At 44.2% G+C, this 27,563-nt stretch overlaps 2 protein-coding genes across 3 annotated transcripts in view; one reads left to right on the forward strand and one right to left on the reverse strand.

Moving 5' to 3' along the window:
- Positions 1-960: 960 nt before the first annotated feature.
- On the reverse strand, positions 961-25,932 carry dhx29 (DExH-box helicase 29). The gene is made up of 27 exons (XM_021622707.3): positions 25,326-25,932; positions 25,083-25,156; positions 24,881-24,994; positions 24,616-24,745; positions 24,353-24,480; positions 24,034-24,177; positions 23,613-23,739; positions 19,086-19,253; positions 18,543-18,711; positions 17,747-17,867; positions 17,138-17,500; positions 16,773-17,039; positions 16,388-16,531; positions 8,941-9,117; positions 8,381-8,521; positions 7,971-8,115; positions 7,655-7,775; positions 7,424-7,508; positions 7,100-7,317; positions 6,899-6,974; positions 5,485-5,709; positions 4,824-4,960; positions 4,431-4,521; positions 3,500-3,832; positions 3,087-3,218; positions 1,550-1,646; positions 961-1,348 (listed from the first exon to the last, which is right to left on the reverse strand). The coding sequence occupies exons 1-27, from the start codon at positions 25,489-25,491 to the stop codon at positions 1,293-1,295; spliced, it is 4,149 nt and encodes a 1,382-aa protein (XP_021478382.3). The 5' UTR covers positions 25,492-25,932; the 3' UTR covers positions 961-1,292.
- The window catches only part of mtrex (Mtr4 exosome RNA helicase), a 55,865-nt gene continuing 54,192 nt past the window's right edge, over positions 25,891-27,563 (forward strand). Inside the window, exon 1 of one of the 2 annotated variants that reach the window (XM_036936984.2) lies at positions 25,891-26,033. In XM_036936984.2, coding sequence (XP_036792879.1) covers positions 25,942-26,033 — 92 coding nt within the window. In that variant the 5' untranslated portion in view covers positions 25,891-25,941. The remainder of the gene's footprint in view (positions 26,034-27,563) is intronic. The other variant, XM_090191773.1, reaches the window with a different exon arrangement.

The following is a 27,563-nucleotide window of genomic DNA, read 5'->3' on the forward strand; positions in this document are numbered from 1 at the left end:
GTATTTGGTTGGATGACAAGTTGTCCTTTAAAGTTCATATGGATAATCTTGTGAGGAAGCTTACATTGAAATTGGGTTTTTATTTTCGTAATAAGGCTTGCTTGCCGCTTATGGCTAGAAAGTAGCTTATTGAGTTTTCTCTCTGTAATTGAATTAATTGACTTATTGTATATGCATGCAGGCTCCTCTGTCTTAGAGATCAGACTCTGTTTATCATGCATCCTTTATTACAAATGCCAAGTCACTCACCCACCATTGCACCTTTTACCAAATGGTAGGTTGGACCTCACTTTATATACGCAGAAAGCTACATTAGTATATGTTCATCTACAAAGCCCTTTGGGGTAAACTCCCTCTTCACCACCAGCCAAGTTCTGTTTGGTAGCATCCGAACCGTTCGGGCTACAAACCAATGGGACCCCACTATAGAAAGATTCTGAGCAACATGATGGTGTTCTTGTAAAGGTCAAAATCAATATTTTTTCCGCAATTTTTTTTATATACATTTTTTTTTATACCTAAATCAAATAGTTAAATGAGCCATAGTATGACTATCTTAAAACATTTCCATATGTCACCTTTTCACCCCCCTCCCCCAACATCTTAAACTTTAAAGAATTATGCAATAAGGCCCGAGGGGGTGTGGTATATGGCCAATATGCCACGGTTAACGGCTGTTCTCTGACACGACGCAACGCAAAGTGCCTGGATACAGCACTTATCCATGGTATATTGGCCACATACCACAAACCAGTGAGGTACCTTATTGCTATTATAAACTGGTTACCAACGTAATTAGAGCAGTAAAAATAAATGTTTTTTCATACCCATGGTATACGGTCTGATATACCATGGCTGTCAGAACCACCCAGTTTATAATCTGAAATAACTGTTTGGGCAGCACCAGTCTGGCATAATTGCAGGAATATTTCAAGGATGTTTACTAGGCGCACACACAAGGCCATTAGAGTTTTGTTTATTTTAGAAGACAAAGACATGCTAATCACCAAAGGATGTTTGTTACATTCCGAGGGAGGGAGCTATGAATTCATTTCAAATGTTTATTTCCCTAAAACCGATATCAAACATAAATTAGCCATCAACACCACATACAGCTTTATTTTGTTTGGCAACAGTCATCATTGATAAGAGAAGAAATATATTCTTTAATTTCATGATTTAAATGTCATTATACAGTACAACCACCACCTTCTGATCTTTAGGCTGTCCATCTGTCCTTGGACAACAATGTATGACCAAGGTCTCCAATGAGAGGTCAGAGGTCACAGTGATCAGAAGACATTCTCCATCTTGATCAGTTCTATTATCAACTGGATGGTCTTCTCATCTACGGGAGAGAGTAAAAGAGTAAACAACACCATTTACCACTACACAGTTAAACAACACACACACAATGTCATGAACACAAAAAAGGAAAATGTAGGGGGCTTAGGAAGAGACGAAGGATGAGGAAGAAGGAAACAGAAAATGAGAGAGGGATTCAAGAGAAAAGGGAGGGGGAAAAGACAGAAAAAGGGTAGAATATGACCTTCTAGATTCATCCTTGGGTTCTCCAGCTTCTTCTCCAGTAGTGAGTCTATGAGCTTCCTCAGATGTTTAAAGATCACTCCGATCCTCACTGGGGCCTGGGAGAGAGAGAGGAGGACAGGGAGGAACAGAGATCAGACAGAGCCTTGCTTGCGACAGTATGCTCAACTACAAGGGTTTCCTGGACCTAGATTAAGGCTGCAGTCCAAACACAGTAATTTTAGCCCTCGCAATAGCCACTTTCCCTTGGGGGAATCCTCGTCAAAACCGGATGCAGTTTGATTGCCATCTTAAGTGGAGGTCCAATTCACTAACGTTGCCCCCTCGGCCCTTGATTTAGCTTGAGGGAGTGAGTGATTGATATGGGTTGATATGACCCACAATTTAATGCAAACTGTAGTCACGTGTCAAATTGAATCAACATGGCTGAATTTTCGGCATGTCAGACAAAATTATGACGCTAGCTTGCTAAAAGAAATATATATAGATGACATTGATTTTAGCATTGTCAAATTGGCTTAGTCTCGTAGTGAGGACCCTATAAAAACGTAGTTAGCTTCATAAACATATTTTGGGGGAATTCAGAAATGTATTGGAATAAATAAACTATAATACTAGCTAGCCAGCTATGGGCAACTGTAGCTAGCTACCTGACAGGACTGCTAGCTAGCTGTTAGCTTACTAGGTACATTAATAGCTTTAGGTTTGTTTTTAAACTCAATTTCAATATTTCCTCCAACAACGTTACCTCTCCGATCAACACTCTTCCTCGCTTGGGCAATGGACATTTAAAGTACACTCGGATGTAATGATGTGGTTTAGGGCCGAGGGCTGTCTACTTTGAATTTGGATTGTAGCCTAAGACTAGTATTGGACTATAGAGCACTTACAATGGAGATTCTCTATTGAGAAGACATTTTATTTTTAATCTGGGTCTGGGAAACTGGCTACAAGAGTTAGATTGTCTTTCTCTTTGTGTATCACACTGTCTCTGCTGTAGCACTGACACACCACTCTAGTCATTTGTAAAAATCGCTGAAGTTGGAGACTTTTATCTCCCTCACCAACTTCAAACATCTGCTATCTGAGCAGCTAACCGATCGCTGCAGCTGTACATAGTCTATCGGTAAATAGCCCACCCAATTTTACCTACCTCATCCCCATACTGTTTATATTTATTTACTTTTCTGCTCTTTTGCACACCAATATCTCTACCTGTACATGACCATCTGATCATTTATCACTCCAGTGTTAATCTGCAAAATTGTAATTATTCGCCTACCTCCTCATGCCTTTTGCACACAATGTATATAGACTCTCTTTTTTTTCTACTGTGTTATTGACTTGTTAATTGTTTACTCCATGTGTAACTCTGTGTTGTCTGTTCACACTGCTATGCTTTATCTTGGCCAGGTCGCAGTTGCAAATGAGAACTTGTTCTCAACTAGCCTACCTGGTTAAATAAAGGTGAAATAAAAAATAAAATAAAATTCACGACACAGACATGTAATACAGCTGACCCAGATATGAACTCTGACCTGGAAGTGTATCCATCCATCCAGAGAGATGAGTCTCTCCCGGTGTTGTACGTCGATGTCCCCTCCAAACAGTAGCATGGGGAAGGGAGAGATCAGCGTTGTGTCCCGCAGGTAGATCTTAGAGTATTTTACCTGAGGGAGAGTCAAAATTAGATTTAAAAAAATGTGCAACTTAATAGTATTTTACCTACAATTACACACAGTAAATTATTTTATTTAGGCCTACCTGGGAGTTAGAGGTTTCCCCGGCCTAGCCACACCCTTGGTTAGGATTACAAGTAGGGAGAATTTGATCCTATATCTCCAGTTAAGGGCACCTTCTACACCCAGTGAGTAATCGATTTCACCACAGAGATTACAGACGGGTAGATTGAATGATCATCGATCAATATATCTCTATGGGACCAACTGACCTTCTCCTGGAAGAGCAGCCAGCCGCGTGTCTGCAGGCAGCGGTTGACAGAGGAGGGGTGGACTTGGGCCTTCCCCTGGGCTGTCTCCACAGAGCACGCCACCCGGTCCAGGACGTCCACAGAGGGAGTGTAGAGGATCCGCCCCACGCTGTCATACAGTCCTGCCGTCAGCACCGCGTTCAGGACACAGATCTGAGGCTTACCAAGGGGGGTGAGGGGAGCCTGGGGACCCCTGGGGTCAGACCGATCCCGGGAAGGTGGTCCTCGACCGGACCTGGAGGAACCAGAGAATCCAGCTTGGTCCATCATACGCATCAGCTCCTGTTTGATGTCCTGATGGAGAAGAGATCCAGGTTTAATGTCCTTACCAGCCACTCTAAATGTCGTATGATCTCTTATAACTAGTGTCACTGTGTACAGCAGTTGTACATGCTCAACAGGGTTGGGGTAAATTCAATTTCAACGGCCTCCCGAGTGACACAGTGGTCTAAGACACAGCATCGCAGTGCTAGCTGTGCCACTAGAGATTCTGGGTTGGAGTCCAGGCTCTGTCGCAGTCGGCTGCAACCGGGAGACCCATGAGGTAGCGCACAATTGTCGCAGCGTCGTCCGGGTTAGGGGAGGGTTTTGGCGGCAGGGTCCTTGTCCCATCGCACACTAGCGACTCCTGTGGCGGGCCAGGCACAGTGCATGCTGACACGGTCACGGTGTTTCCTCCGGGTTAAGTGGGCAGTGTCAAGAAGCAGAACTCCCATACGGGAGTTGCAGCAATGAGACGAGACTGTAACTACCAATTGGATACCACAAAATTTCAATTCAGTCAATTCAAGAAGTAAACTGAAATTCGAAATTGACCCCAACCCTGACGCTCACTGTTAAAGCATATCAGATGAGAGAACCACACACACACACAAGTTAGAAAATAGAGTACCTCTATGGTGATGAGGGCGGTACGGTTCAGGAAGTGTTTCCTGCAGTAGGCCATTTCGGCTCGATATCCCTCACTGCGTATGTTCTTCCACCTGTTAGCAGAACAATACCATTAGAGAACAGAAACCAAGATGGTGGCTGAGCCATTAAAATGGCACAGGAACAATCAACTTCTTCAGGGTTAGGCTATGTGTCATTTATTTTTTTTAAATGTATTAGGCACAATATGGAAGAATGTATTGAAACAGAGAGGGACTAGGTGAACTTGACCAAGAAACACATGTTTTCTTTACTGTCGCAAAACAATTTGCTGCCACGTGCCCAACTGAACATGACCTTGAATTAGCTATCTCCGATTTTGGTCATTCATACTCTTGAAAAGAGATGCACCTACCCCAGGTAAGCATTGTAGATAGTCAGGTGATCTGAGTTGGCTACAGCCAGGGCAGCTTTAGCCAGGTTAGCCTGATCCTTCTGGTTCATGGGTGTGGCAAAGGGAGACTTCTCCGAGATCGCTGCTGCTATAGTCGCCTGCAATACAATTACATTCAGTCATTATGGAAATTAGATTTATCCTTTAAAGCTGGAATCCTTAGTTGCTACATCTATTTTTGGACTTAAAAATAAATTATATATACCCATTTATTCTTGAAGAAAATAACTTCTAAATGCCTCATGAGCTTAGTTCAACTGTCGTACCCCATCAGTACTCAAAGTATAAGCTTGTTTTACTCCAATATTTGTAAACAATGTCAAATGTAAACAAACACTGTATAGCCTGAAAACATGGTTAAATCTATCATTTTGATATCATGGATGGTCAGTCCTTGAATCCATAGCTCTTGTCTATGAATTTGAGTGGTTAAATTTCTCCAGGCCCATCCCTCAGCTTTTTACCAAGACACAGGCAGGGTGACTGCTTTGTTCTTGTTTCAATTAAGGATTCTAGCTTTAACTAGGTGAGTCCCATTTCACATGGTTGATTGCTGATTTTGCAAGCAGTTAATACAATACAATGCTAATTCAGAAATGTACGACACCCCGTATGGACTTACAATGGGGTCCAGGCAGCCCAAGATGGCACCAAAGATGAGCATCTTGCCGATCTTGACGTTGACAGGCAAGGTGGCGAGATGGTGACCCAGCGGGGTGAGGGCGTGGCCCTCCGGTATACACGCTCCGATCCTCCGGAGCAGGCACACGGCGTTACTCACAGACTGGGGCTGGGGCGCGTCTAGGGCTCGACACAAGAACTCCTCTGGAGACCCATACTCACATTTCTGTACAGGGGACAGAGACGGAACAGTGATGGTTAGGGTGGTTTACAGTGGTTTGGGGTGGTTGGGGTGGTTACGGTGGTTTGGGGTGGTTACGGTGGTTTGGGGTGGTTACGGTGGTTTGGGGTGGTTACGGTGGTTACGGTGGTTTACGGTGGTTGGGGTGGTTAGGGGTGGTTACGGTGGTTGGGGGTGGTTACGGTGGTTGGGGTGGTTACGGTGGTTTGGGGTGGTTACGGTGGTTGGGGTGGTTACGGTGGTTTGGGGTGGTTACGGTGGTTGGGGGTGGTTACGGTGGTTGGGGGTGGTTACGGTGGTTGGGGTGGTTACGGTGGTTGGGGTGGTTACGGTGGTTACGGTGGTTTACGGTGGTTGGGGTGGTTAGGGGTGGTTACGGTGGTTGGGGGTGGTTACGGTGGTTGGGGTGGTTACGGTGGTTTGGGGTGGTTACAGTGGTTACGGTGGTTTGGGGTGGTTACGGTGGTTGGGGTGGTTACGGTGGTTTGGGGTGGTTACGGTGGTTTGGGGTGGTTACGGTGGTTGGGGGTGGTTACGGTGGTTGGGGTGGTTACGGTGGTTGGGGTGGTTACGGTGGTTTGGGGTGGTTACGGTGGTTGGGGTGGTTACGGTGGTTATGGTGGTTGGGGTGGTTACGGTGGTTGGGGTGGTTACGGTGGTTGGGGGTGGTTACGGTGGTTGGGGTGGTTACGGTGGTTGGGGTGGTTACGGTGGTTGGGGTGGTTACGGTGGTTGGGGTGGTTACGGTGGTTGGGGTGGTTACGGTGGTTGGGGTGGTTACGGTGGTTTGGGGTGGTTATGGTGATTGGGGTGGTTATGGTGATTGGGGTGGTTACATTGAGATTGCCATCTATTTTTCAAGTGAGCCCTGTGGGTGGATTGTTCCTGTGTCTATTATGAAGAATATCTAAGAATAATTAAGCAATAAGGCACCTTGGGGGGGGGGGTTGTGGTAAATATACCACAGCTAAGGGCTGTTCTTAGGCACAGTCCTTAGCTGTGGTATATTGGCCATTTACCACAAACCCCAGCTGCCTTATTGCTATTATAATGTAATTAGAGCAGTAAAAATAAATGTTTTGTCATACCCGTGGTATACGGTCTGATATACCACGGCTGTCAGCCAAATCACCATTCAGGGCACGAACCACCCAGTTTACAGTTGTCAGTGTACCATGATATGAAGACACAGCTCCTCCAGTGGAACCCTCAGTATCTCTGGTATGGAGTAATCCATGAAAGCCTGAAACCTGTTACATAGAAGAACATTCACAATCAGGCTGTAACTTGTGTAGCTGCTGACCTCAGATAAGGCAGTAGAGGTATTTGTGTCGTAGACAGCAACTTGTTCTGCGATTGAGAGGGAGGGGCTGACCTGAATTTGGGGTACAGGCGGAAGCAGAAGCCATCCCGCACGCGTCCTGCCCTGCCTTGCCTCTGGAGGGCGCTGGCCTTGCTGACAAACGTCTCCACCAGGGAACTCATCTGGCTACTCTCATGGTACTTGTTTTCTTTGGTCTTTCCGGTATCAATAACGAACACAACATCAGGTATTGTTACTCCAGTTTCCGCTATGTTTGTGGACAGCACAATCTAAAATAGGGTAGACAGGGTAATAAAAATTAGTTTTTCACTTTTGTTAATTCATAGCAATATGTATCTCAGTTCATCACTGCACTAAACAAAGAAACCCCAGTACCTTTCTAACTCCAGTAGGGGGCACTGTAAATGCAGCAGCCTGGTCCTTAGATGACAGTGTGGAGTGCAGGGCTACCAGTTTGTACCTGGACAGTGAGACATAAACCAATCTCTTTATGAAAGCTAAAACCTTTGCTACAACAAAATAGTTTATAAATTAATTTAGAAATTGCTAGCACGCAAGATGGCATTCTTCTCAGGATGACATTGTCAGTGAAGACTATAAACTTACCTGTCTTTGCCACGGAACCTCTTGTCTGTGGAGAGCAGGTCATAAAGCTGTTGGATGTGGGCCAGACCTGGGAGGAACACCAGAACAGCTCCATCCACCACTGCAAACTGAGGAGACTTATCTGGGGGAAGGGGAAAAAATATTACAGTTGGCGAAACACCAATCAATCAATCAACATCTAAATTGCCCCAACATGTAGTACAGCCATTTCAACAACCATAAACCATATATAAACTGGACTAACTCTCCAGCTCTCTCCAAGTCCTCACACTGGGCTGAATGAACCCGCAACTCTGTCCAGGAGCTGTGTATTTACCCAGGTAGTCGAGCAAGTCCAGGACCAGTTCCATGTTGATTTTGTTGGGGTTCATGTACTGCAGGGCGTGGCGGGTCCGGCTGCTGAAGTGGTCCAGGTCAGGACCCAGGTCCCAGCCAGAGCCTGTGTCTTTCACTATAAACTCCTGGAGAACACACACAAAACACCATGAGTTACGTATTGGTTCCTGTTCACTGTAATGCACAACATGGATCTGAGGCATTTACAGTAGTGTAGAATAGGATAGCACACAGCACAATGATCACTATAGTTTAGGAAATAAGGCACTACAGTGTTTTCAGAGACAAGTCAGTAATCAATCTGGCCCTGTGACCCAATGCAGCAGGTAGGTACTATCACAAGGCCCCTCAATCCCAAAGATCTCACCCCTCTGTCACACCCCCTCTCACCTGGTGCTGCATGCTCTTCCCTCCTTTCTGCGTGAAGTTGATGTTGACCTCCTCCTCCTCCTCCAGGATCTTCTGGCTGTATTCAGAGTCCTTCTCCAGAACATAGCCTGTCTCCTCCACTATGTCCTCCAGATGGAACACCTGACAATAGAGGTGCCACAAAGCACTTCAGAACCACCGAAATATAATCACTTTCCGCTTTATTGCCGTGGCGACACTCAAAATGGCCGACCAGTCCACCCATTATGACATTTTATTTCACCTTTCTATTCATTTTAATGATATGGTCAGAACACATCAGGACAACACCATACAGCACGATACAACAGAATATCTGAGACACACTGTAACAATACTCTACTACATCGATCGCTGAAATAACATTTTATATCAGGACAACCACAAGTAGTATGATACAAATAACATCCTTTTTGGCACTTAGACAGACTAAGACAGGAATATAATTCACTTGTGATGGAAAATACAATTTAAACAGAAAATACAGTTCATATTTTCATATCTGTGAACTATAGGGAAATGAAAAGTTCCCGACATCTAACCTCGACAGGGAAGGTTCTGCCAGGGATGTTGACTATAGGACAGCGGTTGAAGTAGGCAGCGAACTTATCACAGTCGACCGTGGCGCTCATCATGACCAGGTGCAGGTTGGAACGTTTCTGGACCACGTCCTTCAGGATGGTCAGCAGGAAATCAGACTGGACGCTGCGTTCATGGACCTAGAATGGATGAGACAGACAGCGTGTTTGATGGGATCGGTTTGAGCAAGGCAAGGCAGCATAGTTTATTTTGGTTATTTGGCATGCAGGGTAATATGTAGATTAGTAAGTCTGCCCAGTTTGGCTGCAATGTAGTTGATCTGAAACATGCACAGACTGAAGTGTGAGAGTCTGACCGAACCCTGGGCACAGTGGGAAGTGTGTAAGAGGTCAGGTGTCTAGACTAGAGTTTTCATAGATCCACCTGGACACAAATTCCACAGACGCAATCGGGAACCGAGCGGGTCCAGATCCAGAATTCGAAATAATTTCACAGGTCTGTGTCAGATCTGTTATGATTGTCATGGGTCAAATCAAATCGTATTAGTCACATGTGCCAAATACAACAGTGAAATGCTTACTTATGAGCCCCTAACCAACAATGCAGTTAAAAAAATTAAGAGTAAGAATAAGAAATAAAAGTAACAAGTAATTAAAGAGCAGTAGTAAAATAACAATAGCGAGACTATACACAGAGGGGTACCGGTACAGAGTCAATGTGTGGGGGCACCGGTTAGTTGAGGTAATATGTACATGTAGGTAGAGTTATTAAAGTTACTATGCATAGATGGTAACAGAGAGTAGCAGCGGTGTAAAAAAAAGGGGGGGGGGGGGGGGGGGCGCAATGCAAATTGTCTGGGTAGCCATTTGATTAGATGGTCAGGAGTCTTATGGCTTGGGGGTAGGAGCTGTTTAGAAGCTTCTTGGACCTAGACTTGGCACTCCGGTACCGCTTGCCCTGCGGAATCAGAAAGAACAGTCTATGACTAGGGTGGCTGGAGTCTTTGACAACTTTTAGGGCCTTCCTCTGACACCGCCTGGTGCAGAGGTCCTGGATGGCAGGAAGCTTGGCCCCAGTGATGTTCTGGGCCGTTCGCACTACCCTCTGTAGTGCCTTGCAGTCGGAAGCCGAGCAGTTGCCATACCAGGCAATGATGCAACCAGTCAGGAAGCTCTCGATGGTGTAGCTGTAGAACCTTTTGAGGATCTGAAGACACTTGCCAAATATTTTCAGTCTCCTGAGGGGGAATAGGTTTTTGTCATGCCCGCTTCACAACGGTCTTGGTGTGCTTGGACCATGTTAGTTTGTTGGTGATGTGGACACCAAGGAACCTGAAGCTCTCAACCTGCTCCACTACAGCCCTGTCGATGAGAATGGTGGCGAGCTCTGTCCTCTTTTTCCTGTAGTCCACAATAATCTCCTTTGTCTTAATCACGTTGAGGGAAAGGTTGTTGTCCTGGCACCACACAGCCAGGTCTCTGACCTCCTCCCTATAGGCTGTCTCGTCGCTGATCACTGTTGTGTCATCGGCAAACTTAATGTTGAAGTCGTGCCTGGCAGTGCAGTCATGAGTGAACAAGGAGTACAGGAGGGGACTGAGCACGCACCCCTGAGGGGCCCCCGTGTTGAGGATCAGCGTGGCGGATGTGTTGTTACCTACCCTTACCACCTTAGCACCTGAATAGCATTCTCACATGTGTTCCTTTTGTCCAGGTGGGAAAGGGCAGTGTGGAGTGCAATCAAGATTGCATCATCTGTGGATCTGTTAGGGCAGTATGCAAATTGGAGTGGGTCTAGAGTCTCCGGGATAATGGTGTTGATGTGAGCCATGATCAGCCTTTCAAAGTCCTTCATGGCTACAGACGTGAGTGCTATGGGTCGGTGGTCATTTAGGCAGGTTACCTTTGTGTTCTTGGACACAAGGACTATGGTGGTCTGCTTAAAACATGTCGGTATTACAGACTCAGACAGGGATAGGTTGAAAATGTCAGTGCAGACACTTGCCAGTTGGTCAGCGTATGGTTGCAGTACATGTCTTGGTAATCCGTCTGGCCCTGCGGCCTTGTGAATGTTGACCTGTTTAAAGGTCTTATATCGGCTGCGGAGAGCGTAATTACACAGTCTCCCGGCAGCTGCTGGTGCTCTCATGCATGTTTCAGTGTTATTTGCCTCGAAGCGAGCATAGAAGTAGTTTAGCTCGTCTGGTAGGCCTGTGTCACTGGGCAGCTCTTGGCTGTGCTTCCCTTTGTAGTCTGTAATGGTTTGCAAGCCCTGTCACATCCGACGAGCGTCAGAGCCGGTGTAATACAATTCGATCTTAGTCCTGTACTGATGATTTGCCTGTTTGATGGTTCGTATTACTAGTTTATCTAGCTTGTCCTGCGTTGCATATAATCGATGCGGTGCCTGTTTATTTCTCATCGAATCACAGCCTACTTGGGTGATTATTTAACAAGCGAATTCGCGAAAAAAGCACTGTCGTTGCACCAATGTGTACCTAACCATAAACATCAATGCCCTTCTTTAAAATCAATACACAAGTACATATTGTTAAACCTGCATATTTTGTTAATATTGCCTGCTAACATGAATTTCTTTTAACTAGGGAAATTGTCTTGCGTTCCGTGCAAGCAGTCAGGGTATATGCAACAGTTTGGGCCACCTGGCTCGTTGCGAAGTGTGTGAAGGCCAATTTAATCCTAATACAGACCATAGTTAATTTGCCAGAACTGTACAGAATTATGACATAACATTTAAGGTTCTGCAACGTAACAGCAATATTTAGACTTAGGGATGCCACCCGTTAGATAAAATACGGAAAGGTTCTGTATTTCACCGAAAGAATAAACACTTTGTTTTCGAAATGATAGGTCATTATTATGGTCAAATCTGGAAACTAAGGCTCGTATTGCTGTGTGTTATTATGTTATAATTAAGTCTATGATTTGATAGAGCAGTCTGACTGAGCCGTGGTAGGTTTATTTGTGTATACCCTCACAATCTATACACAATACCCTATATAATGACAAAGCAAAAACAGGTTTCATACATTTTTACAAATGTATAAAAAAACATGGACTGAAATATTACATTTACATAAGTATTCAGACCCTTTACTCAGTACTTTGTTGGAAGCACCTTTTGGCAGCGATTACAGCCTTACAGCTGAGAGGGTATTGTGTATAGATTGAGAGGGCATTGTGTATAGATTGAGAGGGCATTGTGTATAGATTGAGAGGGCATTGTGTATAGATTGAGAGGGCATTGTGTATAGATTGAGAGGGCATTGTGTATAGATTGAGAGGGCATTGTGTATAGATTGAGAGGGCATTGTGTATAGATTGAGAGGGCATTGTGTATAGATTGAGAGGGCATTGTGTATAGATTGAGAGGGCATTGTGTATAGATTGAGAGGGCATTGTGTATAGATTGAGAGGGTATTGTGTATAGATTGAGAGGGTATTGTGTATAGATTGAGAGGGTATTGTGTATAGATTGAGAGGGCATTGTGTATAGATGAGATAAATCTATTTTAGAAGGCTGTAAAGTAACAAAACGTGAAAAGAATCAAGGAGTCTGACTTCTTTTCGAATGCAGTGTATATTGTGAATCACCCATAAGTTTGAAAATAATCTTAAATGATTTCTAGGACATATCACCCAGTCCTAAGAATATGGTCATTCAGTAGACATAAGGAAAGATGAGTAACTCAGTGAACATATGGTACAGAAGACCAAGTCATGCTGTTCAATGAGGAACATCGGAACTGACTTAATTGAAATGAAGGGTTTGACTACAACCCCGAATCAATGCATGACATAAGGAGAGCTGAGCAACTCATGGTTCAGTTTAAATTGAACAGATCTTGAATCAGTTAAACATTGTCATCACGTCTTTCTCTCACCACAGGAGTTGTCAGAGTATGAAACATGAACATGGAGTTTGACCCTCCCATTGAAATCAATACCAGCTGTTGGTGAGGGACTTAAAAGGGGCAATCAGCAGTTGCTACATCCATTTCCAGAGTTCTAAATTAAGGATATGTACCCATTGATTCTTGAAGAACATAACTTCTCAATGCCTCATGAGCTGCCACACTCCAATGTTAATAAACAACGTAAATGTAAACAAACCATAATAAGCCTGAAAAACACACATCCATAGCTTTATGAATTTATGAGTGGTTACATTTCTCCATCCCCATCCATCAGCTTTTTACCGAAACAGTGGCGGGGAGTGCACTTCGTTATCCTTTCTGTTTTGAGTAGAGGTCGACCGATTAATCGGAATGGCCAATTAATTAGGGCCGATTTCAAGTTATCGTAATCGGAAATCGGTATTTTTGGACGTCGATTTAATTTAATTTTTTTTTATTTTAAACCTTTATTTAACGAGGCAAGTCAGTTAAGAACACATTCTTATTTACAATGATGGCCTAGGAAAAGTGGGTTAACTGCCTTGTTCAGGGGCAGAACGACAGATTTTATTTGTCACGTGCACCAAATACAACAGGTGTCAACCTTACAGTGAAATGCTTACTTACAGGCTCTAACAAATGGTGCGAAAAAAAATGGTGTTTGTGTGTGTAGGTAAGTAAAGAAATAAAACAGTAAAAAGACATTTGAAAAAAAGAGTAGCAAGGCTATATACAGACACCTGTTAGTCAGGCTTATTGAGGTAGTATGTATGTATATATATATATATATATATATATATATATATATATATATATATATATATATATATATATATATATATATATATATATAAAATTCTGTGTGATTATTTAGGTATTTAGTAAATAAATAATTATGCCTATTTGTGTATTGCTGATTGAACTTATTAGCTAGGGTTCGTGCAGATAACCCATTTCTTACAACAATCAGAATGAGACTGATCAAGGTGCCGATTAATAATTGACTGCTATTGATATAAAAGATCTTCAGATCTTTAAGACAGTGGATTCAGGAGATAACCGCTCTATATAAATGAATGCTTCCCTGGTTCCCCAGGTTATTAATGGTTTAATTGTTGCATGGTTTAATTCAATCACGTAATAAATTAAACGTTAGGTAATCAATTTGATAAAATAGCATGTCATATAATTTAATCATAGTCAGAGATACGACAGGCCAGATTGGGAATTCAGCCAGGACATCGGGGTTGACACTAGAGGTCGACCGATTAATTGGAAAGGCCGATTAATTAGGGCCAATTTCAAGTTTTCATAACAATCGGTATTTTTGGACGCCGATTTTGCCTTTTTTTTACACCTTTATTTAACGAGGCAAGTCAGTTAAGATCACATTCTTACTTTCAATGACGGCCTAGGAACAGTGGGTTAACTGCCTTGTTCGGGGGCAGAATGACAGATTTTCACCTTGTCAGCTCTGGGATTCAATCTTGCAACCTTACGGTTAACTAGTCCAACGCTCTAACCACCCGCTTCTCATTGCACTCCACAACGAGCCTGCCTGTTATGCGAATGCAGTAGAAGCCAAGGTAAGTTGCTAGCTAGCATTAAACTTATCTTGTAAAAATATCAATCAATCAATAATAATCAATAGTTAACTACACATGGTTGATATATTACTAGTTTATCTAGCGTGTCCTGCGTTGCATATAATCGATGCAACGCAGGGGATGATTTAACAAAAGCACATTTGCGAAAAAATACCGAACGGTTCTGTATTTCACTGAAATAAATGTTTTGTTTTCGAAATGATAGTTTCCAGAATCGACCATATTAATGACCAAAGGCTTGTATTTTTGTGTGTTATTATGTTAGAATTAAGTCTATGATTTGATATTTGATAGAGCAGTCTGACTGAGCGATGGCAGGCAGCAGCAGGCTCGTAAGCATTCATTCAAACAGCACTTTTGTGCGTTTTGCCAGCAGCTCTTCGCAAGCACAGCATTGTTTATGACTTCAAGCCTATCAACTCCTGAGATTAGGCGGGTGTAACCGATGTGAAATGGCTAGCTAGTTAGCGGAGTGCGCGCTAATAGCGTTTCAAACATTACTCGCTCTGAGACTTGGAGTGGTTGTTCCCCTTGCTCTGCATGGGCCGCGGCATCTGTGGAGCGATGGGTAACGCTGCTTCGAGGGTGGTTGTTGTCAATGTGTTCCTGGTTCGAGCCCAGGTAGGGGCGAGGAGAGGGGTGGAAGCTTTACTGTTACACTGGCAATACTAAAGTGCCTATAAGAACATCCAATAGTTAAAGGTATATGAAATACAAATGGTATAGAGGGAAATAGTTCTATAATTCCTATAATAACTACAACCTAAAACTTCTTACCTGGGAATATTGAAGTCTCATGTTAAAAAGGAGCCACCAACTTTCATATGTTCTCATGTTCTGAGCAAGGAACTTTTTTACACGGCAAATATATTGCACTTTTACTTTCTTCTCCAACACTTTGTTTTTGCATTATTTAAACCAAATTGAACATGTTTCATTATTTACTTGAGGCTAAATGGATTTTTATTCATGTATTATATAAAGTTAAAATAAGTGTTCATTCAGTATTGTTGTAATTGTCATTATTACAAAAAAACACACAAAAAAAAAAATTGTCCAATTAACCAGTATCGGGTTTCTTTGTGATCCTCCAATAAATCGGTATCGGCGGTGAAAAATCTAAATCGGTCAACCTCTAGTTAACACCCCTACTCTTACGATAAGTGCCATGGGATCTTTAGTGACCACAGAGAGTCAGGACACCCATTTAATGTCCCTTCCAAAAGACGGCACCCTACACAGGGCAATGTCCCCAATCACTTCCCTGGGGCATTGGGCTATTTATTAGACCAGAGGAAAGTGTGCCTCCTACGGCTCTTCAACACCACTTCCAGCAGCATCTGGTCTCCCATCCAGGGACTGACCAGGACCAACCCTGCTTAGCTTCAGAAGCAAGCCAGCAGTGTGATGCAGGGTGGTATGCTGCTGGTAAAGTATCTTAAAAAATGAAATAGAGGCCTCCTTAGTGGCCCAGCGGTCTAAGGCACAGCATCGCAGTGCTAGAGGCATTCCTACAGACCCAGGTCCGATCCCGGGCTGTATCACAATCGGCCGTGATCGGGAGTCCCATTGGGCGGCACACAATTGGCCCATCGTCGTCCGGGTTAGGTTAGGGTTAGGCCAAGGGTGCTTTACTTGGCTCATCGCGCTCTAGCGACTCCTTGTGGCGGGCCAGGGGCCTGCAGGCTGACCTCGGTCGTCAGTTGAACGGTGTTTCCTCTGTCACATTGGTGCGGCTGGCTTCCAGGTTAAGCAGGCGGGTGTTAAGAAGCGCAGGTAGGCGGGTCATGTTTCGGAGGATGCATGACTCGATCTTCGCCTCCCGAGCCAGTTGGGGAGTTGCAGCGACGAGACAAGATCCAAATTGGGGAGAAAAAGGGGGTAAAATACACAAAATAACATATATAAATAACAATAACTAAATACCTCGTCCACTATGATGTGGGTCAGAGAGCTGAGCATGTGGTCCTGCTGCAGCTTCCTGAGGAGAACCCCGGTGGTGCAGTACAGAAGACGGGTCGAGTCTGAAGACTTGTTCTCCATCCGGATCTGGTACCCGCACAGCGACGACTGAAACATCAACATTGTAAACAAGTAATAGAAAATACCTTCATCAAATGTGTTGTATTCAACTCTTCCCTTACCCAACACCTAACCTTTTTGAGGCACCCTTAAACCACACAAAACCACCTAACGTAACCCTTTAACCACTTCCACCACCCCAACCTACATGTAACTTATTGTTGTCAAGCTCAATCCAATCTCAAACCACCTAACCACTTCCACCAGTCCATCACATATTCCCTCTAACCTTGGATCCAGGCCCGTCGTCACAGCCCAGCTCCTGAGACACCCTGCTAGCCAGACTCATGGCAGAGATCCTGCGTGGCTGGGTGACCACTATGTTACAGGGCTGTGCAGCAGCTCCCCCAGTCAGAAGCTCCTCTAGAATAAACTGGGGGATCTGGGTACTCTTCCCGCTGCCCGTCTCCCCCGCTACCACCACCACACGGTTGCGTCGCAGAGCCTCCATAACCCGCACGCGGTGCTGGAACACCGGGAGCTGCTCTCTGTCCGTCTGTAGAGTTTATAAACATTTAGTAAAGTGTCACTCTATTACAACTATTGATAAGACATTACAACTGATTAAAAATAGATTAAAAAAACATTACAGACCTGTAACCGCCTGGACAGGGCTGAGCCACGGAGCTTCAGAAGAAGGGCCCGAGCCGCCACCTCTGCAACCCCACCACCTCTCTCCTTCGGGGTAATGGTTTTCCCTGGGTCCTCCTCTTCCTCCAGGTTGGCCAGGCTCTCCCAGTCATCCTCGAGCTCGTCCCCAGCTCCCTGCAGCCCTGGCTGGGGAGAAGGACACTTCTTCTGGGGTTGCTGCTGCTTCAGTCGGGTCAGCAGTCGGGTGATGAACTGGTCTCGGGGTTTGTTGATGGCTGTGCGGAGCTCCTCCTCCTCTGCCTGCTCGCTGTCCCGCCACTCCAGCCACACCTCACGGTACGTGGGAGGGATCAACATATGGACTGACTGGGATGGCGAGAGAGCAAGAGAGAGAGACAGAGAGAAATAGAGACAGAGAGAGCCACACACAGATAGAAAGGCAGACAGAGAGAGACAGACAGACAGAGAGAGCGAGAGAGAGACAGACAGAGAAATAAAGAGAGAGAGAGAGAGAGAGAGAGAGAGAGAGACACAGGTTACAGTTATTGGAATGTAAAAAAGCATCAAAAACACACCTGACCCTAGTTGAGGTTACATACAGTATGAACTCACCTGTCCTTTACATAGGTTGTAGATGGCCAGTGTTGCACCCAGGTGCTGAGCCTGCATGCCGTCCTCAGTGAGAATATTGGGACAAACCTCCAAAACATCATCCAGTCTCTGAACACGAACCCTGGGAGAAACAATACCAGTCTTACTGTGAGACAAAACACATATCATACACTGTCCAAGTCTGGCTGACACCAAACTCCAAGTCTTCACCACTTGGAAAGGCTCCTTGATGTTGCAGGCACGATAATGAAGGAGGCTGTGATTTTTTACTGGTTGGTTCTCCTCTGTGTCTTTCTCACTCAAACGCCCACACAGACAACCACACACAGCCCCTGAGCCCCACTGCCCCTAACCCGGATTGGTTCTTTCAAACTTTTTTTCAGGCGCTTAGGGGCTGTGTGTGGCTGTATCAGGGTTAGGGGGTGGCGCTCAAGGGCTGTGTGTGGTTGTTCATGTGGTTGTGTGTGAATTCTGCATTTAAAACAGACTCCTGACCAGACCAGTGTGTCAGCTGTCCCTGGCTGTCTACCATGTCAGCCAGGCTAAAACTGTTCATCTTCCAAACACTATCCCTGGAGGATAACAGATTGCAGAAAACGGATGTGCAGCTTCTCTGACTATCAATGTTAAGGTACATTTCATTTTTATGCAGCTAATTCAGTCAAATAAACTGAAATTCCAACTCAATGAAAACTCATTGAAAAAGCAGTTGACTGAATGAAATGGCATTGACCACAAGCCTGCAGACTACTTTAACAACATGACAGAGATCCTGAGATTGGATCCAATCACTCACCTGCACTTCCAGTATCTCCCAGCAGCAACCTTCTGGAAGGAGGGAGCAGGGCTCTTAGGGAGGTTCTTCCTGACCCAGTCAATCAGGAACTGTTTGGGGGACTTGCCGGTCCAGCTGCGAGCCGTGTAGTCAAAGTTACGGATGTCTTTCGGCTCATTATTTTTCGCTGCTAAGGAGACAGAAATATGATGTTTTAATACGAAACCTCAGTACCACAGTTATACTGTAATGTGTAGGATTTTACTACACAACTTAATATGCATTTGAACACTCACATACAACTGCCATGCACTATTGTTTTGAATAAGTACAGATACAGTGCATCATATACTCAGTTGACACCACAGGAGGCTGGTGGTGCCTTAATTGGGGAGGACGGACTCCTGGTAATGGCTGGAGCGGAATAAGTGGAATGGTATCACCAACATCAAACACATGGTTTCCATGTGTTTGATGCCATTCCATTTGCTCCTTCCCTGCCATTATTATGAGCTGTCCTCCCCTCAGATTGACCAAACAGACATTTGATCAATTCATACTTACTTTTCTCTGCGGGAGGGGGCGTTTCCTTTTCAGCTTGTTCAAACAGGCCGAATGCCAGTTCTTCCTTGCCCTCAGTTGGAGCAGGTGGTTTCTTCTCCTCGATTTTGGGCATGTCTACAACTTTTATCACTGTGTTGAACATAGGATGGGATTCTAGTGGCTTCATCTCTAAAATGTGAATAGAAACATAACCATTAATATGTGGTGTGAAAATAAAACCTATATAAACTCAGCAAAAAAAGAAATGTCCCTTTTTCAGGACCCTGTCTTTCAAAGATAATTCGTAAAAATCAAAATAACTTCACAGATCTTCATTGTAAAGGGTTTAAACACTGTTTCCCATGCTTGTTCAATGAACCATAAACAATTAACAGGTACAGGACGGCAACAACAACTGCCCGAGTTACACCAGGAACGCACAATCCCTCCATCAGTGCTCAGACTGTCCACAATAGGCTGAGAGAGGCTGGACTGCGGGCTTGTAGGCCTGTTGTAAGGCAGGTCCTCACAAGACATCCCCGGCAACAACGTTGCCTATGGGCACAAACCCGTCGCTGGACCAGACAGGACTGGCAAAAAGTGCTCTTCACTGACGAGTCGCAGTTGTCTCACCAGGGGTGATTCGCGTTGATCATCGAAGGAATGAGCGTTACACCAAGGCCTGTACAGTCGTGACCAAAAGTTGAGAACGACACAAATTTTAATTTCTTTAGAATATTAGATATTTTTGTCAGATGTTACTATGGAATACTGAAGTATAATTACAAGCATTTCATAACTGTCAAAGGCTTTTATTGACAATTACATGAAGTTGATCCAAGAGTCAATATTTGCAGTGTTGACCCTTCTTTCTCAAGACCTTTGCAATCCGCCCTGGCATGCTGTCAATGAACTTCTGGGCCACATCCTGACTGATGGCAGCCCATTCTTGCATAATCAATGCTTGGAGTTTGTCAGAATTTGTGGATTTTTGATTGTCCACCCACCTCTTGAGGATTGACCACAAGTTCTCAATGGGATTAAGGTCTGGGGAGTTTCCTGGCCATGGACCCAACATATCGATGTTTTGTTCCCCAAGCCACTTAGTTATCACTTTTGCCTTATGGCAAGGTGCTCCATCATACTGGAAAAGGCATTGTTCGTCACCAAACTGTTCCTGGATGGTTGGGAGAAGTTGATCTCGGAGGTGTGTTCTTTATTCATGGCTGTGTTCTTAGGCAAAATTGTGAGTGAACCCACTCCCTTGCCCGAGAAGCAACCCCACACACAAATGGTCTCAGAATGCTTTACTGTTGGCATGACACAGGACTGATGGTAGCACTCACCGTGTCTTCTTCGAACAAGCTTTTTTCTGGATGCCCCAAACAATCGGAAAGGGGATTCATCAGAGAAAATGACTTTACCCCCATCCTCAGCAGTCCAATCCCTGTACCTTTTGCAGAATATCAGTCTTTCCCTGATGTTTTTCAGGGAGAAAAGTGGCTTCTTTGCTTCCCTTCTTGACACCAGGCCATCCTCCAAAAGTCTTTGCCTCACTGTGCGTGCAGATGCACTCACACCTGCCTGCTGCCATTCCTGAGCAAGCTCTATACTGGTGGTGCCCCGATCCCACTGCTGAATCAAATTTAGGAGACGGTCCTGGTGCTTGCTGGACTTTCTCGGGCACTCTGAAGCCTTTTTCACAACAATTGAACCGCTCTTCTTAAAGTTCTTGATGATCCCATAAATGGTTGATTTAGGTGCCATCTTACTGGCAGCAATATCCTTGCCTGTGAAGCCCTTTTTGTGCAAAGCAATGATGATGGCATGTGTTTCCTTGCAGGTAACCATGGTTGACAGAGGAAGAACAATGATTCCAAGCACCACTCTCCTTTTGAAGCTTCCAGTCTGTTATTCGAACTCAATCAGCATGACAGAATGATCTCCAGCCTTGTCCTCGTCAACACTCACACCTGTGTTAACGAGAGAATCACTGACATGTCAGCTGGTCCTTCTGTGGCAGGGCTGAAATGCAGTGGAAATGTTTTTGGGGGATTCAGTTCATTTGCATGGCAAAGGGGGACTTTGCAATTAATTGCAATTCATCTTATCACTCTTCATAACATTCTGGAGAATATGCAAATTGCCATTACACAAACTGAGGCAGCAGACTTTGTGAAAATTAATATTTGTGTCATTCTCAAAACTTTTGGCCACGACTGTACTCTGGAGTGGGCTCGATTTGGAGGTGGTGGGTCCGTCATGGTCTGGGGAGGTGTGTCACAGCATCATCGGGCTGAGCCGGTTGTCATTGTAGGCAATCTCAACGCTGTGCGTTACAGGGAAGACATCCTCCTCCCTCATGTGGTACGCTTCCTGCAGGCTCATCCTGACATGACCCTCCAGCATGACAATGCCACCAGGCGTACTGCTCGTTCTGTGCGTGAGTTCCTGCAAGACAGGAATGTCAGTATTCTGCCATGGCCAGCGAAGAGCCCGGATCTCAATCCCATTGAGCACGTCTGGGACCTGTTGGATCGGAGGGTGAGGGCTAGGGCCATTCCCCCCAGAAATGTCCGGGAAATTGCAGGTGCTTTGGTGGAAGAGTGGGGTAACAACTCACAGCAAGAACTGGCAAATCTGGTGCAGTCCATGAGGAGGAGATACACTGCAGTACTTAATGCAGCTGGTGGCCACATCAGATACTGACTGTTACTTTTGATTTTGACTCCCCCCTTTGTTCAGGGACTCATTATTCCATTTATGTTAGTCACATGTCTGTGGAACTTGTTCAGTTTATGTCTTGAATGTTTTTATGTTCATACAAATATTTACACTAAGTTTTTTGAAAATAAACGCAGTTGACAGTGAGAGGACGTTTCTTTTTTTGCTGAGTTTACTTCTAGGAAATATTATCAAAAAGGATGCTCTGTGGTCAAATACGGAACATTGATGAATATGTTATTGTAAATAGTTTGAAAGAATGTATGCAGATCAGGGGTGGGCAACTGGCAGCGGCCCCCATTATGTAGGCCCACGAATACATTTCCAAATACCAAAACATAACATCAAATATTTACAGTACCATAGGACTGGTACTGTATATATATATATTTTTAGGAACTCAGTCTGGGTCTCAGCTTACTGTTGAGAGTTAGAATAGTAGAATACACCAGGTGCAATTTCGAAAATGGGTTGTGCATCAGCAGTTTCTCTTTCTATGTCAGTCAGTAGCTAGGTTTCCATCCAGTTTGCAACAGATTTTCATGCAAATATTCAAAGATTTGTATAAAACAATATGAGCACTTTCCCACCAGGGATGTGTTTCAATTAAACTGACCTTTTGTGGATAAAAGGCTGTGCATGATGATGTAATGCACATAAAAATGTACTTTTGCCATTAGATTCCAATGGGTTTCCATCGCATTTTCAATTCTACTGATGATTTTGTCACAAAACTGTTGTTATATAGTAAATATGCCAAATCTGGTCTTGGCAGATGTGCTCTAACCAACAGCTGGCAGATACAGTGCGGGTAGGCTACCTGCATTATGAGATTATTATAGATAAGAGCGATTTATTTGTATTTGTCAAACGGCGGCCAGGCATTGATGTCAACAGAGTAAGACCCTCAATATTTATTGGAAAGGAGCATCAAGCTCATCACCTTGCACTATCACCCCCCTGTGAAGTTCATAACTTATTTAATCTGTAGTCTAATAAACTGCATGCATTCCTGAGTCGTAGTGGGAGGACCACACAGCATATCATCGTGTGACTCCAAGTTTACTTCCATATGATGGTTATTGTTATTATATCATAAGGTGTTTCTACTGCCATTTCTTGCATAATTAATTTTACAGACACAAAAAGATCCCACCATGTCGAACGAACAAATTGTCTGTCGGCATTTATAAAATTGTACCGGCATTTCATGTTTCCATCAGCCCGGTCGTTACTTTATTCACGCGTCAGGTAATCAAATAGTTGGATGGAAACGTGGTTACTGACAGTCACTCAATTAAAAATTGTTTTAGATTGGTAAGTTATCTAAACTTGTAGTAATCATGGTTGAATTACCGACTGGGTCGTCCCCCATTGATTTTGTTAATCACTCTGACTCAGATATCATATTAAAAACTGCTAACATTTCTTTCCACTCTATGGAAAAATGTGTACAAGTGCAGGAAAGTAGCTGTAAAACTTCACATTTTTCTCCACGCCCCATGGCAAAATTAGTAGAATTACATTAAATGAGTTATAAAATAACAAAATCTTCTTTCTGTCCCATGGCTAAATGTGTAGAATTGGAGCAAACGTGCTTTAAAATGGAAAAATGTTTCTGTTGTTGGGGGGGGCAACAACATTTTGCTTAGGGCCGGCTCTGACTGCATGTGTGGGTATGGATGTGGGTACGGAGACCGATGTGCCACTGAGGCCCCTCATGATGAGTTCCGATTTTCTGTGGCACCCATCCCCGTTCAAAGTTGCCCGTCCCCGATATAGATAATGTGGGTGTTCAGTTGACAATGGAGGACCCATACAGACCTTGCTGTATGACTCTGATTCTGTCCTGTGCAGTCCTCTGTCCTCCTTTGTCCTTCTTGGCCTTGGCTGTAGCAGCCATCTCCTTGGCATCGTACAGCTGTGCAGTGAGCACCAGGTATCTGTCGTTCTACACAACATCACATGACCAGAGTGAAGGGAAACAGTACTACCCATCAAGCCCAGTAGTTATAGTCCCTAGAACTTTCAGAAAAGTAGCCTGGGTGCCAGTCTGTTTCTGCAGTCTTGCTAACTCCTTATGGAATTGTCATGCTAAACATTCCATAATGTGTTGGCAAGAGTGCAGAAACAGAGTTGCACCCAGGCTATGAGAAAAGTAAGACCAGCTTAGATTGTCACCATTTATACAATACATATCAGTGTAACAGGTGAATGTGTGACATGATTGCTGAGTTCAGCTTACCGGATCAAACTTCTCATCCAGTTCTGGGTTCCGTGTCTTCTTCCCACTCTGCTCCTCCTCTTCTTCGCTGCTCTCCTCACTGGACTGCTCTGCGTATCTAAGGATCCACTCCTTCACACTGGCTCCCTCATCCTTCACAGGCACCTGTCAACATGGAGATCACCATGGAGATGACTGATCATTCATTGACTCACAGACTCAGAATGTGTAGAAAATGTTTCCCAGAATCTTATGTTGCCAGACTGTAAATGTCACAATTGCTCCGCATACTCTAAGCAACACAATAGGAAAGGGTGGATCAAGGCTATATTTTCCCCACCTTTGCAGGCTCTTTCTTCGGCTCTTTGGGAGACTCAGGTTCGGGTGCTTGGGGTGCAGGCTGGAACTTTGGCTTGGTCTCATGGTTCTCTTCCTGCATCCTCTGACTGAAACCTGCTGGCAGCTCCTCTGGAGGAGAGGAGGTGGAGGGAATGAAAGAAAGCTAGAGTAAAACGAGTCAGTCAGAGGATCAGTGAAGAAGTTTACTGCGATAAGAGGGTAAAAAAAAACAGACAATTTGAAAATCAGTATAAGTATAAGTACCATCTTTCAGGTTCAGGCAAAGCCAGTCGAGGGCAGAGTGCAGGTCTCCTCCATACAACACACTGCTTTTCATGGCTTCCTCAATGTGCTCTGTCTTAAACTTGAACTTCTGCAGAGCTAAGTAGAGATCCTGTATAACACAATCACAGGCTACATCATGACAGTGTAACACAAAGCATATGACATTAGAATATATTAACAAAATACATATGACAGACATGTGAATAAAGGATTGTTTGTTACTGTGACACATGATGTTCTTTACCAGCAGTTTCTTGTTGGTGAGTCTTCCTGATATCGGTCCTTTGTCTCCATTCTCTTGCCTGAAATCATTGATCAGTTTGATGATCTTCTTCTCCAAGTCCGTTTGAATGACAACCTGTCACAGAAGTAAAACATTTCAGAACGTGTTTATAAAGTAGTAGGCTAATAACAGGGTTAAACATCAATCTATTCTGCACACTTACTTTGAGTATAGACTTGTCAGTGACTCCCCCTGTGTCCACTTGTGCTGTGTTTGTGAGGCTGTAGGTCTTTGGACCTGTCAAACGAGTCAATGAAAGTGTCAGACTCACACAGATGGTTTAATCATGCCTGCCATATGCCATCCAACATTGAATCATGTATTACAGGCTATCATTACCCATCAGGGGTTTCTGACTCATAACAGCCACAGCCTTCTGAGAAATTACTTTATATGAGTGACATACCTTTTGGCTTGATATCTTTCACAGCAGATTTAGCAGGAGTTGGCTTCTGCTTTTTCCCAGTAGTAGCAGGGTCAGCCACGCCGTTTCCAACAGCAGGAACATTGTTGCCTGCTGCTGCCGGTTGGACTGTAGGGACAGTGGCTGATTTCTTCTTCTTTCCACCCATTCAGAAACTGCGATCTGTTGCCCTACAGGTCTAATAAATTGAAAAACATCTGCCAACAGCTAATTTCATATGTTTCTTAAAATATAACGGTTGTTTGGCTACTCTAAAAACAGATAGATAGCTAGTAACATTAGCTAGTTAGCAAACAGCTACACCTTGCAGGCACCGGTGAAAAGACACAAGCACTTCCAACGCAATCTGTTTGTCACGTTATAATAACACGTTATAACACCGCTGTACTAAACTAGTATATAGTCAGTTTAAACGATTGACTATTCAAGAGTGGAGTCGAGCATGTTTTCTATATTCATAATAATGCTGTGGCTAGTTTGCCAAATAATAAAACGCGTCTAAAATATTTTTCGCGAGTTATGAATTGGTAGTTTCCGGTTTCCGTAGCGGAAGTAATATTGTTGCATTGTGGGATTTGTGTGCTTTCATCTTGCAATCATGGCAGACGCATTTGGAGACGATTTGTTCAGCGTGTTCGATGAAGAACAAACATCTTCAACTAAAAAGAAACCACCAATACCTGAAAAGGGGTATGTTAGTTATGGGTTTTCATTCGGTTCGAAAGTTATTTTCAATTCATAAAGTAATGACACAGACAACTATCAAATAAGAACACTCGCAAACAACATCTCGCATTGCTGGCTAGACAATGCTAACGACGGCTAGCTACTAACGTTACATATACACCGGTTTATGTTTAATTCCAGACTCTTGGTTGTGAGACTGTTGTTGTGCTTACCAGTTAGCTGATGATATGAACATTTGGCCACATTTTATTCGTTTAAATATTTAGTGTTAGTGATTTTAGATATAGTATAGTCGGAAGGTAACTATCAAACTAGGCAGCATTCTGCCTTCTCCCTACAGTCCTCAGACATTAACTTCGTCCACGACTGCCTCGTGAACTACATTACAATCCCGACGCTGTGTTAACGTTTAGACACGTAGATACGCATCGCTTACAATATGGCTGGTATTAAAGATGGTAGATAAATGACGCTGTTTTACTCAAGCCGTTTACTTTTGAAATAAATGGTAAGTTCCGGTCTGCTTAACGGGGTTGATCTCCCATGCCCCAATCCGATAGCGGCTGGGTCTGGCCTGCTTCGTTAATTGACTGAAATGTAACCGGGGGGGCACTTCTGTCTCAGGTGTAATCTTTCCCAATATGCCATTCTGTACAGGTGTTCCACTGTGTCCCTCGTTCAGTTTGAACTTTGACCCTTATCAAAGGACCACACTTTGGAAGATCAGCCAGATATTGCTGTGGAATAATAACCTGCCAATATATGGGGCAGTAGTAAATCTATATTTATATGTGGACACCCCTTCAAATTAGTTTTGGCAATTTCGGTCACACCCATTGCTGACAGGTGTATAAAATATTGCACACAGAGCTCAGTGACTTTCAGCGTGGCACTGTCCTAGTATGCCACCTTTCCAACAAGTCAGTATGTCAAGTTTCTGCCTTACTAAAGTTGCCCTTGTCAACTGTAAGTGCTGGAAATGCCTTGGAACCGTTATGGCTCAGCCGCAAAGTGGTAGGCCACGCAAGTTCACAGAACTGGAGTGCTGAAGCGCGTAACAACCGTCTGGCCTCGGTTGCAACGCTCACTACCGAGTTCCAAGCTGCCTCCTGAAGCAACATCAGCTTCATGAAATGGGTTTCCATGGCCGAGCAGCAGCACACAAGCCCTAGAGCTCCATGAACATGGTTATGCCTAACATTTTTAGAAGCATTAGACCAGAACCGTGATACTGTTTGAACATTAGTCATGAAACCAAGCGTTGGCTGGAGGGGTGTAAAGCTCGCCGCCATTGGACACTGGAGCACTAGAAAGGCGTTGTCTAGAGTGAATCACGCTTCACCATCTGGCAGTCCGACGGCCGAATCTCGCTTTGGCGGACGCCAGGAGAATGCTACCTGCACCAATGCATAGTGCCAACTGTAAAGTTACGTGGAGGATAAATAATGGTTTGGGCTAGGCCCCTTAGTTCCAGTGACAGGAAATCGTAACGCTTCAGCATACAATGACATTCTAGACAATTCTGTGCTTCCA

The sequence above is a fragment of the Oncorhynchus mykiss genome, chromosome 12 (genome assembly GCF_057628025.1).
Source record: "Oncorhynchus mykiss isolate SJ-2025 chromosome 12, ASM5762802v1, whole genome shotgun sequence".
In the NCBI taxonomy this organism is placed as follows: domain Eukaryota; kingdom Metazoa; phylum Chordata; class Actinopteri; order Salmoniformes; family Salmonidae; genus Oncorhynchus; species Oncorhynchus mykiss.